The 20,223-nt window shown below is 39.2% G+C and overlaps 1 protein-coding gene across 1 annotated transcript in view; it reads left to right on the top strand.

The window, feature by feature from the left end:
• LOC141104564 (uncharacterized) overlaps positions 1 to 20,223 on the top strand; it is a 93,183-nt gene that overhangs the window by 28,296 nt on the left and 44,664 nt on the right. Inside the window, exons 7-9 of the mRNA XM_073594172.1 lie at positions 9,228 to 9,325; positions 11,773 to 11,884; positions 16,422 to 17,650. Coding sequence (XP_073450273.1) covers positions 9,228 to 9,325; positions 11,773 to 11,884; positions 16,422 to 17,650 — 1,439 coding nt within the window. The remainder of the gene's footprint in view (positions 1 to 9,227; positions 9,326 to 11,772; positions 11,885 to 16,421; positions 17,651 to 20,223) is intronic.

Here is a 20,223-nt window from a genome sequence, read left to right on the forward strand (position 1 = left end):
ATCCTGCGATGTCACCCGCAGTGTCCGAGGGCTCTGTCCTCCTCCGAAGCCTCTCCGTGCCAGGCTCCGTTCCCTGCGAGCGGCGCGACGCACAGGGGGGCGGAGCCTGGCGGCAAATTAAAAAAAAAGTAAAAATCATAACACATACAGTACTGTAATCTTACAGATTACAGTACTGTATGAAATGATTTCACATCCCTTTTGTCCCCAGTGCTTTGGCCCATGCCCTGCATGCAGTTTTACATGATATACACTGTTCTTTCTGCCTGGAAACTGGAGATTGTCCATAGCAACCAAAAAGTGTCCCTTTACGTCAAAAGTGGCTTTAGACCAGCTAGAAAACAGCGATAGTAAATTAGAACACTTGCAGAATTGTGCGATAGTGAATTGTGGGGAAATTTATTTTATTACTATTTTTTTTAATTTTTTTTAATTATTTATTTTTATTTATTATATTATAATTTATGTTTTTGTGTTTCAAACTTTATCATACCCGGGATATCTACTAGACTCTTGTTTGGACAGATTTAAGTGTGTTATTGTTAAGATTTACAGACCTACAATATAAAACGCCAAATTTCCATGCAAAATAATGGTACCGCTTTCAGCACCTAAAATCCGAAATAATCATACCGCCAGGGAGGTTAAAAGCCTTTACAGAGTACCACTTTATGTGGTGAGTTTACTGTTTACATGTGCGTACGCGATCGATGCATGCATTCACCTTTGGACTGGGGCACTTCAATTTTTTTTTATTTTATTATTTATTTTATTTAAAAAAATATATATTTTTACACTGTCTTTTTACATTTGTGATAGCATGGGCAGTGACAACAAGTACTCTTTACTGAGAAATCTGTGGTTTATTAGACCCCAGATCTCTCCTCGGACCTTAAAAGCATCAGATCAAACCAAGATCAGTTTGATCCAATGCTTTCACAGGCCAGTAACAGCCTGTTTACATTAGACCGAAACCATCAAAATACTAGTCGCTTCCGGTTTAGACCATATAGATGACTGGGGGCATTCCGGTCCTTGGTCATCTCTATAGTCAGCCCATGGAACTGCTGGCTTCAGTCCTGGGCTCCCCAGTGGGACGGGAGAGCCCTGGGAAGTTGGTGAAAGTGGGAGGGGGACCATCTTTCGCCGCTTGTAAAAGCAATCCATCGGCTAATTAGCCACTAGGATCATTTTATATTAAATCCCATTACCAACTGGAAAAAAAGATATGGGATGATGCCTGTAGCTGCAGGCATTATCCCGGTATAACCCCTTCAACCTGAATGATGTATGGGTACGTTAGGCATGTGCATTTCGTTTCGTTCCGAATCGAAATTCGGACGAATTTTTCATTATTCGGAAATTCGGATGCATCCGAATTTCCGAATGACAAAAGTAAAGGATTTAAACGAATCCGAAAAAAAACGAACGAATTCGAATCGAATTCGAAAACATATTCGAATCGAATTCGAAAACATATTTGAATCGAATTCGAAAACATATTCGAAAACATATTTGAATCGAATTTGAAAACATATTCGAAAACATATTCGAATCGAATTCAAATTTAAAAAAAAATAGAAAACGTTTTTCTAAAAAAAAACAATAAGGTAGAATATAAAATAATAAAGCAATAGAATATATATATATATATATATATATATATATATATATATATATATATATGTTTTTTTATGCTTTTCTTTTCTATTATTTTATATTCTATAATAGTATTTTCAATTCAAATTCAAATTCATTCTATACGAAATTCGAATTTCGGAACATGGCTTCTGAAGTTTGAAATTCGTATAGAATGAATTCGAATTTGAATAGAAAAGATTAGAACAGAAAATAATAGAAAAGTATAGACTAGAAAAACAATAGAACAGAATAGAAGAAAATATAATATATATATTATATTTTCTTCTATTCTGTTCTATTGTTTTTCTAGTCTATTCTTTTCTATTATTTTCTATTCTATTCTAATCTTTTACATTCAAATTTGATTTCGGTCTATATGAAATTCGAATTTTGGAAGATGTTTTATATATATATATATATATATATATATATATATATATATATATATATATATATAATTTTCTATTCTGTTTCATTGTTTTTCTATGCTATTCTTTTCTATTCTATTCTAAACTTTTCTATTCGAATTTGCATTCATTCTATACGAAATTCGAATTTCGGAAGATGGCTTCTGAAAGTGGAATTTCGTATAGAATGAATTCGAATTTGAATAGAAAAGATTAGAATAGAAAATAATAGACTAGACAAACAATAGAACAGAACAGAATAAAATATAATATATATAATTTATTCTATTCTGTTCTATTGTTTTTCTAGTCTTTTCTCTTCTACTCTATTCTAATCTTTTCTATTCAAATTCGAATTCATATTATAAGAAATTCAAATTTCGGAAGATGGTTTTATATATATATATAAATATATATGTATATATATATATATATATATATATATATATATATATATATATATATATATATGTGTGTGTGTATATGTATTATATATATATATATATATATATATATATATATATATATATATATATATATATGTGTGTGTGTACATGTATAATATATATATATATATATATATATATATATAAAACCATCTTCCGAAATTTGAATTTCTTATAAAATGAATTTGAATTTGAATAGAAAAGATTAGAACAGAGTAGAAGAGAAAAGACTAGAAAAACAATAGAACAGAATACAAAAAATTATATGTATTATATTTTATTCTGTTCTATTGTTTGTCTAGTCTATTATTTTCTATTCTAATCTTTTCTATTCAAATTCGAATTCATTCTATACGAAATTCCACTTTCAGAAGCCATCTTCCGAAATTCGAATTTCGTATAGAATGAATTCAAATTCGAATAGAAAAGTTTAGAATAGAATAGAAAAGAATAGCATAGAAAAACAATGAAACAGAATAGAAAATTTTATATATATTATATTTTATTCTGTTCTATTGTTTGTCTAGTCTATTATTTTCTATTCTAATCTTTTCTATTCAAATTCGAATTCATTCTATACGAAATTCCACTTTCAGAAGCCATCTTCCGAAATTCGAATTTCGTATAGAATGAATTCAAATTCGAATAGAAAAGTTTAGAATAGAATAGAAAAGAATAGCATAGAAAAACAATGAAACAGAATAGAAAATTTTATATATATATATATATATATATATATATATATATATATATATATATATATATATATATATAAAACATCTTCCAAAATTCGAATTTCATATAGACCGAAATCAAATTTGAATATAAAAGATTAGAATAGAATAGAAAATAATAGAAAAGAATAGACTAGAAAAACAATAGAACAGAATAGAAGAAAATATAATATAATATATATATATATATTATATTTTCTTCTATTCTGTTCTATTGTTTTTCTAGTCTATTCTTTTCTATTATTTTCTGTTCTAATTCGAATTCATTCTATAAGAAATTCAAACTTCAGAAGCCATGTTCCGAAATTCGAATTTCGTATAGAATGAATTTGAATTGAAAAGACTATTATAGAATATAAAATAATAGAAAAGAAAAGCATAAAAAAACAATAGAAGAGAATAATACAAAAAAAATTACCGTATTTATCGGCGTATAACACGCACTGGCGTATAACACGCACCCCAAGTTTAGGAGGGAATTTTAAGGAAAAAAAAACTTTTAGGAGGGAAGTTTAAGGGAAAAAAACTTACATTTAAATGCCCATCATTGCAGCCTTCTCAGTGCAGCCTTGCCCCAGTGCAGCCTTGTCAGTGCAGCCTTGTCAGTGCAGCCTTGTCAGTGCAGCCTTCCCAGTGTCCATTGCAGCCTTATCCCAGTGCAGCCTTGCAGCTCGCAGTTTGAAAATCCTGTGATCCCCTGCGATCCTGAGCTTCAAAATCGCCGACCGCGATTTGAAAATGGTGCCGCCGGCGCCAAAATACACAGAGCCGGTCCTCGGCTCTTCTCGGTGGCTCTCATTCACTTTCGGCTCCACTCGTAGTCCCGCCCGGGATGGGCGTGACTGTGAGCGGAGCTATCCGAACCTAGCCGAGTACACTCGGCTAGGTTCGGGCGGCACTCGAGTGAAGCCGAAAGTGGCCGAGAAGAGCCGAGAACCGGCTCTGTGTACTTCGGCGCCATTTTCAAATAGCGGTCGGCGATTTTGAAGATCTGTCAGCTCAGGATCGCAAGGGATCGGCGTATAACACGCACCCATGATTTTCCCCTGATTTTAAGGGGAAAAAAGTGCGTGTTATATGCCGATAAATACGGTATATATATTTATATATTTTTTTTTTATTTTTTTTTTTTTTCTATGCTGGTCTATTGTTTTTCTATTCTTTTCTATTCTTTTCTATTTTATTCTAATCTTTTCTATTTGAATGCGAAATCATTCTATACGAAATTTGAATTTCCGAAAATGGTTATGCAGAAACTGAATGAAATAGAATGAAATCGAATTCTAATAGAAAAGACTAGAACAGAAAAACAATAGAACAGAATAGAAAAAAAAATATATATATATATATATATATATATATATATATACACACACATCTTCCGAAATTGGAATTTGGTACAGAATGAACTCAAATAGAAAAGATTAGAATAGAACAGAAAATAATATAAAAGAATAGCATAGAAAAACAATAGAACAGAATAGAAAAAAATATAAAATATTCTATTCTAATCTTTTCTATTCGAATTCATTCTGTACCAAATTCCAATTTCGGAAGATGGTTTTATTTATTTTTATATATATATAAAATATTTCTTTCTATTCTGTTCTATTGTTTTTCTATTCTATTCTTTTCTATTAGAATTTGATTTCATTCTATTTCTATATAACTATTTTCTGAAATTCGAATTTTGTATAGAATGAATTTGAATTCAAATAGAAAAGATCAGAATATAATAGAAAATAATAGAAAAACAATAGAACAGAATAGAAAAAAATTTTATATATATAAAACCATCTTCCAAAATTCGAATTTCGTATAAAATTAATTTGAATAGAAAAGATTAAAATAGAGTAGAAAGAATAGACTAGAAAAACAATAGAACAGAATAGAATAAGATATAATATATATATTATATTTTATTCTGTTCTGTTCTATTGTTTTTCTAGTCTATTCTTTTCTATTCAAATTCATTCTATATGAAATTCGAATTTCAGAAGCCATCTTCCGAAATTCGAATTTCGTATAGAATGAATTCAAATTCGAATAGAAATGTTTAGAATAGAATAAAAAAGAATAGCATAGAAAAACAATGAAACAGAATAGAAAAAAATATATATATTATATTTTATTCTCTTCTGTTCTATTGTTTTTCTAGTCTATTCTATTTCTATTCTAATCTTTTCTATTCAAATTCGAATTCATTCTATACGAAATTCTAATTTTAGAAGCCATCTTCCGAAATTCGAATTTCGCATAGAATTAATTCAAATTCGAATAGAAAAGTTTAGAATAGAATAGAAAAGAATAGCATAGAAAAACAATGGAACAGAATAGAAAAAAAATATAATATATATATTTAACCATCTTCCAAAATTGGAATTTGGTACAGAATGAATTCGAATTCAAATAGAAAAGCTTAGAATACAATATATTATATTTTTTTCTATTCTGATCTATTGTTTTTCTATGCTATTCTTTTATACTTTCTATTCTATCCTAATCTTTTCTATTGGAATTCGATTTCATTCTATATGAATTTCAAATTTCGCAAAATGGTTATATATAGTTTACTTTTTCAAATTCAGTTATTGTTTTTTTCGAATTTTATAGTTTTTTTCGAATGTGGTAGAAATTTTTCGAATTGACAGTTTTTTTTCGAATGTGGTAGAATTTTTTCGAATTTAATATTTTTTTCAAATGTAGTAACATTTTTTTTTAATTTGATAGTTTTTTTCGAATGTGGTAGAATTTTTTTGAATTTGATAGTTTTTTTCGAATGTGGTAGAATTTTTTGGAATTTGACATTTTTTTTCGAATGTGGTAGAATTTTTTCGAATTTGATAGTTTTTTTCGAATGTGGTAGAATTTTTTCGAATTTGACAGTTTTTTTCGAATGTGGTAGAATTTTTTCGAATTTGATAGTTTTTTTCGAATGTGGTAGAATTTTTTCGAATTTGACAGTTTTTTTCGAATGTGTTAGAATTTTTTCGAATTTGATAGTTTTTTTCGAATGTGGTAGAATTTTTTCGAATTTGACAGTTTTTTTCGAATGTGTTAGAATTTTTTCGAATTTGATCGTTTTTTTCGAATGCGGTCGAATTTTTTCGAATGCGGTCGAATTTTTTCGAATTTGAATAAGAAACGAAACGAATTCCGAAAACGAATGTAATGAATGCAACGAATTTAACTAAACAAATTAAGTTAAATAACGAATTGAAACTAAACTAAACTAAACAAATTTTTTCATCCTGCACATGTCTAGGGTACGTTGCTGAGGCTGAAGTGGAGAAGAAGAAGTCTCACCTCAATTTTTAACGCGTTCTGTTCCCCAGGTGACAAAATACATGTCCCATCTTCCTAGGTGCTGTCTAAGCCTAGCCCCCTTTCCTCAATGGTCATCTGACAACGCAACTAGCAAAGAGATGGCTGCTTTGACAGACGGCACTTTTCTCTATCTCTAAGTACTTGTCCACTTGCCTGGAACATTTTTGCTGAAAAGTTCTTCCTCCCACTGCATTCTTTGAGATACTTTTCTCAGGCAAGTCCTTAGAAATGGAGAAAATGGCCATCTTCCAAACAGCCATCTCTTTGCTAGGCTAGCTATGTGGCTGAGCGGCTATTGGGACTGTTCGACCTAAAAGCTAGCCTTGGACAACACATAGTAGATGACAGGCTCAGCAATGGCATGTAAGAGCAGTTAGGATGTGGAATTCCCTTCCACAGGCAGTGGTTTCAGCAGGGAGTATCCATAATTAAAAAAAAACTACTAAATAAGCACCTGAACGCCCACAACATACAGGTATATACAATGTAATACTGACATAAATCACACACATAGGTTGGACTTGATGGACTTCAACCTCACCTACTATGTAACATAGTACTACATGTACTTTGTCCTCTGGGAGACCGAACACAATGAAAATCAAAGTGAGATTTCTTCTTTAACCACTTGACCTCCAGAAGATTTCCTCCCCTTCATGAACAGGTCGGTTTTTTTTTCTATTCAGCACTGCGCTACTTTAACTGGCAATTGCTCGGTCATGCATCACCATACCCAAATTAAATCTATATAATTTTTTTTTTTTTACACGAATAGAGCTTTCTTTTCACGGTTTTTAATCACCACTGGGGCTTTTGTTCCTTGCTATAAAAATGAAAATATACTGAAATTTTGCTTACTATTGGCTAATCACATGGTTCAGGGTGCTGTGATTGGCACAGGTACCACGTGATGGCTGCGACCAATCACACCATCACAATGCTAAGCAAGCTGTCATGAATGCAAGCCAATCCTGACCGTTTTGCATTCATGTAATCATGTGATCGCTATGATTGGCCATAGCGATCACATGATACCCCGGCTGCTCAGAGTTGGTGGGTACCAAGCACTGTGATCTGCGATGTCACATTATCATGCCGCTGGGGCATGCCAGTGCTGAGCAACGAACCAGTACGTCGCTTAGCCTGCAGCTGCCGCCCGCCTACGGTAAATGTTCGGCGGGCGGCAAGTGGTTAAATACTGTGGTGAAAGGATTAGGTAAGGAAGTGCCAATCCAGAAATGTAGGTCCAGAACAATTTTATTTGTTGTCTCATAAGGGGGGGGGGTAAGTGAATTTTTTTTCCACTATTATTGCTTATAACAGTGATGATCACTATTCTAAGCAATAGTTTTAACTGTTATGAATGGCTTTCATTAATGACAGCTTGCTTACTACTGTGATTGGCTAATCACATGGTACAGGGTGCTGTGATTGGCCCAGGTACCACGTGATAGCTGTGGGCCAATCACAGCATCACAATAGTAAGCAAGCTGTCTTGAATGAAAGCCAATTTTATGACAGTTTTGCGTACATGTAATCATGTACAGTGGAACCTCGGATTACGAGCATAATCCAGTCCAGGAGTATGCTCGTAATCCAAAGTACTCACGTATCAAAGTGAGTTTTCCCATTGAAGTCAATGGAAACGAAAATAATTTGCCAATACCGCATGCGGGCAGAGGCGGAGGGGGTGCCGGAGAGCCTCGGAAACAGCCAAAAAGGCCCGAGGACACTTCGGCTGACCTCAGCAAACCTCGGAAAGACTTCCTACCTGAGATTTGCCAAGTTCAGCCGTGCTGTCCTCTGGGCTTTCTGTGCATTTCTGAACAGCGATGATCGGCTGCGATCGACGACGTTCGGCTCTGCTCGGCTCCGCCCCCCACCTCAGGCCAAAAGCGGTACTGCACACCGCTTTGGCCTGAATCGTACTCGTTTTGCGAGACAACAGTCGCAAACCGAGTTACGATTTTTAAAAATACAGTGCTCGTATTGCGAAGCGCTCATTAACCGCGTTACTTGCAATCCGAGGTTCCATTGTAATCGCTTTGATTGGACATAGCGATCACAAGATACCCTAGCTGCTCACAGTGGGCGGGTACCGAGCACCATGATCCGTGGTGTTACATTATCGTGCTGCTGGGGCACGCCAGTGCTGAGCAACGTACCAGTGTGTCACTTAGCCTGCAGCTGTCGCCCGTCTACAGTAAATGTTCGGCGGGCGGCAAGTGGTTAAATATTGTGGTGAAAGGATAAGGTAAGAGAGTGACAATCCAGAAATGTAGGTCCAGAACAATTTTATTTGTCGTCTCATTTGGTAGAAATGGGCAATGCATTTTGGGGTTCCAAGAGACCCTCTTCATCAGGGCTATAAAATATACTGTACATCAAAGAAGTCAACATATATAGAAACAGAGGTGGTAACACTTACACAGTCCATCAAAAACGAAACATTTTGGGGCCAGGGGGAGAGGCATTGCAGCAGGGGACACAAGGAAAACACAGCCAATTGACAAATACGCTTCGAGTATCAATCTGCTTTTCTATCATTTCATTCATTGCCTCTCATTGCTTCATGATGTGACTGTACTGTATGTAGTGTCTTATTGTACAAAATACAGTCTTGGGGAGTATTTTATTATAAATGTATGTCACTATATGTCAATTTCTTAAAGGTGAACCCAGTAACCAAAACCCACCAGAGGGACGTCCCAGTCCGCTGAGTTCTCAGGGTTCCGCACAGGAAGTTCACAAGATCCCTCAAGGTCATCAGGTAGATGAAACGGAGGGTCCTAAAATCTATTTAATAAAGCCAATTTATTTTTTTAGTTTGGGGTAGAGTAAAGAAGGGGTTAAAACCCCTGTCAGTTTTTTTTTTCCAACCATCTGTGGGGACATTCCCCTTAACCAGTTTACCTTTGGAAGGTTTTACCCCCTTCATGACCAAGCCATTTTTTTTGCCATTCAGCACTCCGCTACTTTAACTGGTAATTGCGCGGTCATGCAACACTGTACCCAAATGAAATCTATAATATATATATTTTTCATACAAATAGAGTTTTCTTTTTTGGTGGTATTTGTTCACCACTGTTTTTTTTTTATTCTTTTATTATATAGACGGAAAAAAAAAAAAACGACAATTTTTTAAGAAAAGAAAAACAATATTTTGTGTTATAAAACATATTCAATAAAAAAAAAAAAAAAAGTTCTTCATAAGTTTAGACCAAAATGTATACCAAAAAGTGTTTATTTTATTGGTTTGTGTGAGGGCTGGTTCACGCCACAAAAACGCACTCCAGATCCGGATGTGTTTCTGCATCTTATGACTCTTATGAAGTCTCTCAGGAAGGAAGGGGAGTAGGTCACAAACCCTTGTCAAGGGCAGGGTAATGGCTTCCACTAAAAAGGTAAGATTCCTGGCATCCACCCAAGGTCCGGTGCATTTTTGGTGCGTTCCAGTACATTCTGGTGCGTTTCTGATGCGTTTTACTACGTTCCAGTACAGTCCATTGCAGGAAAAATGCAGCATGTTTTACTTTTTATTTTTTCTGGAGCTGACAGTACAGCTGTGAACTATGCATTGGAAACCATATGACTTACGTTCCATGCATTTTTGATGCAGAAAAAAAAAATGTGGTGTGAACTGGCCCTGAAATTTATAGTGTCTACAAACTATGGTGTATATACAGGATTTTTTTTTTCCAGGCATTCGATCACCATTAGTTTTTATTTTTATTTTTTATTATATAAACCATGAAAGACTAAAAATCTTGAGAAAAAAATATTTTTTATTTTCTGTTATAAAACATATTCAATATAAAAGATGAAAAAATAAAATATATTCATAAATTTAGACCAATATGTATTCCGCTACATGTCTTTGGTAAAAAAAATCCCAATAAGTGTATATTGATGGGTTATAGTGAAAGTTATGGTGTCTGCAAACTATGGGATATATACTGGAATTGAAAAAAAAAATTTTATACTAGTAATGGCGGTGATCAGCGAGTTACAATGGGACTGTGATAGTGCGGATACTAACTGGCAGTAGTGGGAACTGACTAAATGACACTGACATCACTAGTGACACTAATACCGTGATCAGTGAAAATACTATACCTCCCAACTTTTTGAGGGAACGAGGGACATCTATTAGTAAAAGTACGTAGGCATAGGACACACCCCCTACCACATCCCCTTAAAAGAGATACAAAAAAAAAAAGATGATTAAACCCACAAGTGCTTTTTTTTACCACTACTATATCTTTTGAAGTTTACAAATGCAACAATGTAGACATTTTCTGAAAGGTTTAGCACTGGGAAACACTTTTTGGTAGATAAGTAGTGCATTTTATTTACATCTATATAGATCAGACCAAAATGAGGGATAAATGAGGAGGAAAGAGGGACAGAGGGAGTTTGTTTCAAATCAGGGACAGTCCCTAGAATTCAGGGACAGTTGGGAGCCATGTAATATTATACACTGGCTGGGAAGGGGTTAACATCAGGGGGCAATCAAGGGGTTAACTGTGTGCCTAACACTGTGTAATGTGTGTATTATGTGCTGCTTTTTACTACAGATCTCTTTGTTTCTTATCCATGCTTTGTAGGAAGAAGAAACAAAGAGATTGTTCCCTCTGTATAGAGCCCTGTGTTGAGTATTGACACAGGAGTCTGAGCTGTGTTTGGACATAGCCGATCAGCAGGTCCCGGCCATGAACAGGGCTCTGGGCTGTGATTGGACACAGCCAATCAGCTGGTCTCAGCCATGAACAGGGCTCTGGGCTGTGATTGGACACAGCCAATCAGCTGGTCTCGGCCATGAACAGGGCTCTGGGCTGTGATTGGACACAGCCGATCAGCTGGTCTCGGCCATGAACAGGGCTCTGGGCTGTGATTGGACACAGCCGATCAGCAGGTCCCGGCCAAGGAATCATTGGCCGGGACCTTCTGACAAAATCCCGCTGTGTCTAATCAAAGCGGGAGTCGGTAGGTGGGGGCGGGCTTGTGCACCCGGTACCGGGATGAGGCCGGAGATGTACAGGTTCGTCACTGTGCCTGTAGGAAGTAAATTGTACATACCTATCACGTAACAAGACCATCAGTTCTAGGTGTCCATCATAAGCTCTGAACATGCAAAACTTTGAGATTGTTCCAGCACAGACTGAGTTTATTCCAAAATCTCCAGATTTATCTTTTGTATTGTTTCCTTTTGGGCAGGGTGAAAATGTGATTGTTGTTAAAGTGGAAATGAAGGAGGAAGCAGAAGAACTGTATGTGGAGGGTGATGAGTCATTTAAGAAAGAGAAAATCCCCCCAGAGATCAGCACAGGTGAGTATTAGTACAATAGCCCCTTCCGTCCACAATCTGCATTCACTGCATAGTGAAGCACAGAGATCCAGTGATGACATCATTGGGTTTAAAATAGAGTGTGCAGTAAAAACAAGTTTTCTTTAAAGGAGTTGTAAAGGCAGAAGGTTTTTTTTTTATCTTTATGCATTATATGCATAAAGATAAAAAGCCTTCTGTGTGTAGCAGCCTCCCCAGCACCCCCTAATACTTACCTGAGCCCCATCTCTGTCCAACAATGTCCACGAGTCCCTCGGCTGGCCGGGACTCTCCCTCTTGATTGGCTGAGACACAGCAGTGGCACCATTGGCTCCTACGGCTGTCAATCAAAGTCAAATAGCCAATCGGGGGAAATAGGGGGCGGGGCCGAAGAGCAGCTCCATGTCTGAATGGACACACAGAGTTGCAGCTCGGCTCAAGTGCCCCCATAGCAAACTGTGTGTTGTGGGGGCACTCGCCAGGAGGGAGGGGCCAGGAGCAGTGAAGAGGGACCCGGACAAACAAAAAATGAGACTTTACAATCACTTTAACCACTTAAAGAGCAGGCCTTTTTCTGACACTTCTCTCATACATGCAAAAATCTGTATTTTTGGCTAGAAAATTACTTAAAAGCCCCAAACATTTAATATATTTTTTTTAAGTAGAGGCCCAGGAACCTCGGCTCTCCAGCTGTTTTGAAACTACAAGTCCCATGAGACATTGCAAGACCCTGACAATCACAGGCATGACTCCTAGAGGCAGAGGCATGATGGGATTTGTAGTTTCAAAACAGCTGGAGAGCCGAGGTTCCCTACCCCAAGCTCAGAATAAAATGGTAGGTGTTGCAAATTTTTTTTTTCACAATGAATTAATTAAACAAAAGAAGCATACGTTTACATAGTATGATGTACCGTATATCCAGTAAACAAAGAATTAAACACATTTTTGAACAGTACAATAGTCAAATTACACCTTAAATACCTCTATAAGTGGTAGTGATATATTATAGTAACTGTACAGATGTAGGTATCAAGGTGTGTTTTTTATGACTACGGTAGCAATTTTTTATGTCACACGGTATTTGTGTAGAGGTTTTTCAAACACAGTTTTTTGGGGAAAAAATACACTTTAAAGTATTTTAATTCATAAGTTAAAATACCTAATTGTTTGGTAAAATAATAAAAGATGATGTTACGCCGAGTAAATAGATACCAAACATGTCACGCTTTAAAACTGTGCATGCCCATGGAAGGCTGACAAGCTATGTACAGTGCATCCAGAAAGTATTCACAGCGCTTCACTTTTTCCACATTTTGTTATGTTACAGCCTTATTCCAAAATGGATTAAATTCATTATTTTCCTCAAAATTCTACAAACTATACCCCATAATGACAATGTGAAAGGAGTTTGTTTGCAATCTTTGTAAATGTATTAAAAATAAAAAACAAAAAAAATCCCATGTACATAAGTATTCATAGTCTTTGCTCAATACTTTGTTGAAGCACCTTTGGCACCAATTACAGCCTCAAGTCTTTTTGAGTATGATGGTACAAGCTTGGCACACCTATTTTTGGGCAGTTTCTCCCATTCTTCTTTGTAGGACCCCTCAAGCTCCATCAGGTTGGATGGGGAACGTCGGTGCACAGCCATTTTCAGATCTCCCCAGAGATGTTCAATCTGGTTCAAGTCTGGGCTCTGGCTGGGCCACTCACGGACATTCACCTAGTTGTCCTGTAGCCACTCCTTTGTTATCTTGGCTGTGTGTTTAGGATCGTTGTCCTGTTAGAAGATGAACCTTCACTCCAGTCTGAGGTCCGGAGCGCTCTGGAACAGGATTTCATCAAGGATGTCTCTGTACATTTCTGCATTCATCTTTCCCTCGATCCTGACTAGTCTCCCAGTTCCTGCTGCTGAAAACATCCACACAGCATGATGCTGCCACCACCATGCTTCACTGTAGGGATGGTATTGGCCAGGTGATGAGCGGTACCTGGTTTCCTCCAGACAGGACGCTTTCCATTTAGGCCAAAGAGTTCAATCTTTGTTTTATCAGACCAGAGAATTTTGTTTCTCATGGTCTGAGAGACCTTCAGATCCCTTTTGGCAAACTCCAGGAGAGCTGTCATGTGCCTTTTACTGAGGAGTGGATTCTGTCTCCTACAGGCCTGATTGGTGGAGTGCTGCAGAGATGGTTGTCCTTCTGGAAGGTTCTCCTCTCTCCACAGAGAAACACTGGAACTCTGTGAGAGTGACCATCGGGTTCTTGGTCACCTCCCTGACCATGGTCCTTCTTTCCCAATTGCTCAGTTTGGCCGGGCGGCTCGCTCTAGGAAGAGTCTTGGTGGTTCCAAACTTCTTCCATTTACGGATGATGGAGGCCACTGTGCTCATTGGGACCTTCAATGCTGCAGAACTTTTTCTGTACACTTCCCCAGATCTGTGCCTCAATACAATCCTGTCTCGGAGGTCTACAGACAATTCCTTGGACTAGGTTTGTACTCTGACATGCACTGTTAACTGTGGGACCTTATATAGACAGGTGTGTGCCTTTCTAAATGATGTCCAATCAACTGAATTATCCACAGGTGGACTCCAATCAAGTTGTAGAAACATCTCAAGGATGATCAGTGGAAACAGAATGCACCTGAGCTCAATTTTGAGTGTCATAGTAAAGGCTGTGAATACTTATGTACATGGCATTTTTTGTTTTTTTTATTTTTAATAAATCTGCAAAGATTCCAAACAGACTTCTTTCACATTGTCTTTATGGGGTATTGTTTGTAAAATGTTGAGGAAAATAATGAATTTAATCCATTTTGGAATAAAGCCTTAACCACTTCCCGACCGGCGCACGCCGATGTACGTCGGCAGAATGGCACGGCTGGGCAAATGGACTTACAGGTACATCCATTTGAATTCCCCGCCGTGCCATTGCGTGCGCGCCGCCGCCGGCGCGCGCGCGCAGCGGCCGGGAGCTCCGTGAGTCGGGTCGCGGGTCCCGCGGACTCGATCGCCGCGGAGATACCCGCGATCGCCTCACGGAGAGGACAAACGGGGAGATGCTGATGTAAACAGCATCTCCCCGTTCTGCCTAGTGACAAGTGTCACTGATCACAGCTCCCTGTCATCGGGAGCAGTGATCAGCGTAGTGACACACACAGCCCCTCCCCCCTACAGTTAGTAATCACTCCCCTAGGACATACTTAACCCCTCCCCACCCCCTAGTGGTTAACCCCTTCACTGCCAGTGTCATTTATACAGGAATCAATGCATTTTTAATCGCACTGATCGCTGTATAAATGACAATGGTCCCAAAAATGTGTCAAAAATGTCCGACACGTCCGCCATAACGTCGCAGTCACAATAAAAATCGCTGATCGCTGCCATTACTAGTAAAAAAAAATTATTAATAAAAATGCCATAAATCTGTCCCCTATTTTGTAAACGCTATAACTTTTGCACAAACCAATCAATAAACGCTTATTGCGATTTTTTTTACCAAAAATATGTAGAAGTATACGATCGGCCTAAACTGAGGAAAAAAAAAAAATTTTTATATATTTTTGGGGGATATTTATTATAGCAAAATGTAAAAAATAATGCGTTTTGTTCGAAATTATCGCTCTTATTTTGTTTATAGCGCAAAAAATAAAAATCACAGAGGTGATCAAATACCACCAAAAGAAAGCTCTATTTGTGGGGAAAAAAGGACGTCAATTTTGTTTGAGAGCCACGTCGCACGACCGCGCAATTGTCAGTTAAAGCGACGCAGTGCCGAATTGCAAAAAGTGCTCTGGTCAGGAAGGGGGTAAAATCTTCCGGGGCTGAAGCGGTTAACATAACAAAATGAGGAAAAAGTGAAGCGTTGTGAATACTTTCCGGATGCACTGTATATTATAATATCCATAGACGACAAATCCTCCTACATAATTTGCACCTGTATATCTGAAGTCTTCTCCTCCCTAGATCAGTTCAAAGTGCAGAATTTATAACGCTCATCTGAGCTTTCAAAAATCAGGGAGCGGGAGCTGAAATGATACTCTGCAGAGCTCACTGAGAGCTGATTGGAGGGAAGAGACACACCCCCTGCACATATGAACAGAGCTGAGGCGATGTATAAACCCTCCTACATAAGTTGTACCTGTGTATCTGGAGTCTTCTCTAGATTTGTTCAATGCGCAGAATTTATAAAGCTTGTCTGAGCTGTCAGGAAAAAAAAAAGGGGGGGGTGGGCTGAAGTTACAGGAGAGCTCTGAGAGCTGACTGGAGGGAAGGACACACTCAGCCTTCACACTGCACACAGGAACAGAGCTGAGGCTGTCAATCACAGGCTGTGTGCTAGAGATCCCTCCTCTGTCACCTTTTTTCTCTTGGTGTCAGGAAAACTTGTCAGAAGTGATTCATGAAGATAGCAGAGGAACGAAACAGCAGACAGAAATTACACTTAGTGCTCTGGATTGAGACAAGTACACACTGTAGGGGGATATGCTTTCATGTCTGAGGTTTATAACCACTTTAAATGTTTTTTATTTAATCCAGAGGAAAGACATGGCAGTACTAACCAAGAGAATCGTACCGTGATCCCTCCAAATGGTAAATTAGAAGACAATAATGAGACAGCATCTTATTCTTCAAAAGAAGACACCGAGACTTCAGCTGTCCCTCTGGTACTTCCCAGTGAAAGATTATCACTTCTTCATGCAAGGTGTCCCGCACCTCATAGAACCCATTGCCTAGGCCGCAGACAGGGTAAGACCTTCCTGTGTTCTGAGTGTGGTGAATGTTTTACACGGAGGGTGGACCTCACTTCACACCGGAAGAATCACAAAAGGCAGAAGATCTATCCCTGTGAAGAGTGCGGGAAATGTTATTTTGAAAAACAGCAATTTACTAGACACCAGAGAACTCACACCGGAGAGAAGCCATATCCCTGTTTGGAGTGCGGGAAGCGTTTTACCGAAAGATGTATTCTCACTAAGCATCAAAGAATTCACTCCGGCGAGAGGCCTTTCTCGTGTTCAGAATGCGAGAGAAGCTTTTTCCATAGAAGAAATCTGATTGTACACATGAAGACCCACACCGGGGAAAAGCCGTTTTCATGTTTGGAGTGCGGGAAGTGTTTTGCCCAGAAGACGACTCTGATCAACCACGAAAAGGTTCACACGGGAGAGAAGCCGTATGCGTGTACTGAATGCGGGAAAAGTTTTTCGCACAAACTATCTCTTGTCGCCCATAAAAAAGTGCACACGGGGGAGAAACCATTTTCGTGCAATGTGTGCGGGAAGTGCTTTTCGCACAAGTCCTCATTTATCGTACATGGTAAAATCCACACGGGGGAGAAGCCGTATTCGTGTACTGAATGTGGGAAGTGTTTTTCCTGTAAATCGTCTCTTAACGCTCATGTAAAAATCCACACTGGGGAGAAGCCGCATTCCTGCTCAGAGTGCGGGAAATGTTTTTCTCAGAAAGCTCAACTTATCATGCACGAGAGGACTCACACCGGGGTAAAGCCATATTCATGTTTGGAGTGCGGGAAGTGTTTTGCCGTTAGATCGAATCTTGTGGCCCATGAAAAAATTCACAGAGGGGAGAAGCCTTATTCATGTCCAGAGTGCGGGAAATGTTTTTCCGAAAAGTCATACCTTACAACCCATGAAAAAGTCCACACGGGGGAGAAGCCGTACTGGTGCTCTGACTGCGGGAAAGGATTCACAAAAAAATCCTTCTTTGTGTCTCATCTCAATTCCCACAGGGGGCAAGATCTTCTTGTGTCGGGCGGGGGAAGTTAAGTTCGGGGTCTAGTATGGATGCTGAAAAATAGGAAAAATACACACAAATGGTTTATAAACATATTAAGGCCCCATGTACACGGGACGCTGCTAAACACGCGTTCAGAGGCAGCTGGACGCTTTTTTCAACTGCCCCTGAACCCATTCAATGTTATCCTATGTGTCCATGTACACAGTCTCGTTTATTGACGTTTTTTTGCAGTTGCGTTTAACAGCATTTCTTTGGGAGCAAAAAAATGGGTTCAGACGCAGAAGATTTCCACGTTTCAGACACCAAATGCAGCTAAACGCGGCTAAACGCTGTACCGGTGTTTAGCCGCATTTTCGTTTTTAAAAGGTGCCCTATTTTTTTTACATTAAAAATCTCAAAATTGATGGCAAATAATGAAAAAACATTAAAAAAAATTTGAAAAAAATTGTGATCGCTTGCAATGATTCATAGACCATTTATATAACCTTATGAGCCCTTGATCCAATCCAATACACCACTAGCATTGCTGTTATCCGAAGTATAATTGGAATTTGACCCATATTTTATTAGATTTGAACAAGCAACTTGTGGCGGGTGACGTGGCAAGTGGACAATCCACAACTTGTGGCAGGTGACGTGGCAAGTGGACAATACGCAACTTGTGGCAGGTGACGTGGCAAGTGACGTGGCAAGTGGACAATCCACAACTTGTGGCAAGTGGACAATCCACAACTTGTGGGTGGGAAGTGGACAATCCACAACTTGTGGCAGGTGACGTGGCAAGTGGACAATCCACAACTTGTGGCAGGTGACGTGGCAAGTGGACAATCCACAACTTGTGGCAGGTGACGTGGCAAATGGACAATCCACAACTTGTGGGTGGGAAGTGGACAATCCACAACTTGTGGGTGGCAAGTGGACAATCCACAACTTGTGGCAGGTGACGTGGCAAGTGGACAATCCACAACTTGTGGCAGGTGACATGGCAAATGACAATCTGCAACTTGTGGCAGGTGATGTGGCAAGTGATGTGGCAAGTGGACAATCCACAACTTGTGGCAGGTGATGTGGCAAGTGGACAATCCACAACTTGTGGGTGGGAAGTGGACAATCCACAACTTGTGGGTGGCAAGTGGACAATCCACAACTTGTGGCAGGTGACGTGGCCAGTGGACAATCCACAACTTGTGGCAGGTGACGTGGCAAGTGGACAATCCACAACTTGTGGCAGGTGACGTGGCAAATGACAATCCGCAACTTGTGGCAGGTGACGTGGCAAGTGGACAATCCACAACTTATGGCAGGTGACGTGGCAAATGACAATCCGCAACTTGTGGCAGGTGACGTGGCAAGTGACGTGGCAAGTGGACAGTCCACAACTTGTGGCAGGTGACGTGGCAAGTGGACAATCCACAACTTGTGGCAGGTGACGTGGCAAATGACGTGGCAAGTGGACAATCCACAACTTGTGGCAGGTGACTCTGGACCTCTCACGCAATTTTCTATGTCATTCTAGCCTCATCAAGAACAATGCCAGGAGCATTTCCTCACGTATGCTCATTATTGGATCCATTGCAAAAAAAAGCACAGAAATAGAGGAAAATACAAGTAGACAACTGCTCTCTTTGCTGTTGCTACTCATTCTGGTGAAAATGGCTGAAATAGTTTACTAACAATGTTTTTTGAGCTTGGGGAGGGTCTTAAATGAGGTAATCTTAATAAACACTTCTAGACACAAACGCGGCTAAACGCAGCACGCAAACGCTGGTAAACGGGCGCTTTAAACGCAGGTTTCAAGGTGTCAAAAAAATTTGTTCAGAGGACTTTGCCTCAGCGTCCCGTGTACATGGGACCTAAAGGTCAGCCCCAGCCCAAACTTCTTGTGACCCCCTCTCAGGTTATTAATGTCTTTCAATCCATTGCAATCACAGAGACAGGAAGGTCAAATTTACTCTATATACAGTATTTCAAAGCTTCCAAGCCTTGTTGTCCCACCTGAAGGCCCGACCCTTGTGACTGGCAAAGCTCCTCGTACTGTTGAACCTCCTCCTGCCATCTGCACATTCCTATTGGCCAGTAAGGCAGCCCATCACAGTAATGGGCCAACCGAAACATGTACAGTATGAGGCTGATGGGGTGGACAAACTTCGAACTGTACCGGGACAGGTTCATCTACCGCCCAGGGCAAGAATGCGCCCCTCACCCATTTTTAATGCATGCCGTAGAATGGGTTTTTTCTGCCCTGTGTCCATTGTCTGTCCCCTTGCTCCACTAAACCCAGGGCAGCTTCCCCTCCTGCTCACCCCTTGTCCCAGCCCTGGCTTGGACATTACCAGAAAGTGTCTGAACTTTACCTGCGGCTCTCCCTGTCAGAGCGGGGGTCTGCGCTAATAATCAGCACATTGATTATTAGCACAGCCCCATCAGCTGCAAATCACTGCCCATCAGCTGCCAGCCTGTGCCCTATAAACAGCGCCTGTCAGTGCCCATGAATGTGCCAATCAGTGCACCATCAGTAATGCCTGTCATTGCCCTTCAGATGCCACTCAGTAATGCCTGTCAGTAGCCCCTCATCAGTGCT

This window comes from Aquarana catesbeiana, linkage group LG08, assembly GCF_042186555.1.
Source record: "Aquarana catesbeiana isolate 2022-GZ linkage group LG08, ASM4218655v1, whole genome shotgun sequence".
In the NCBI taxonomy this organism is placed as follows: domain Eukaryota; kingdom Metazoa; phylum Chordata; class Amphibia; order Anura; family Ranidae; genus Aquarana; species Aquarana catesbeiana.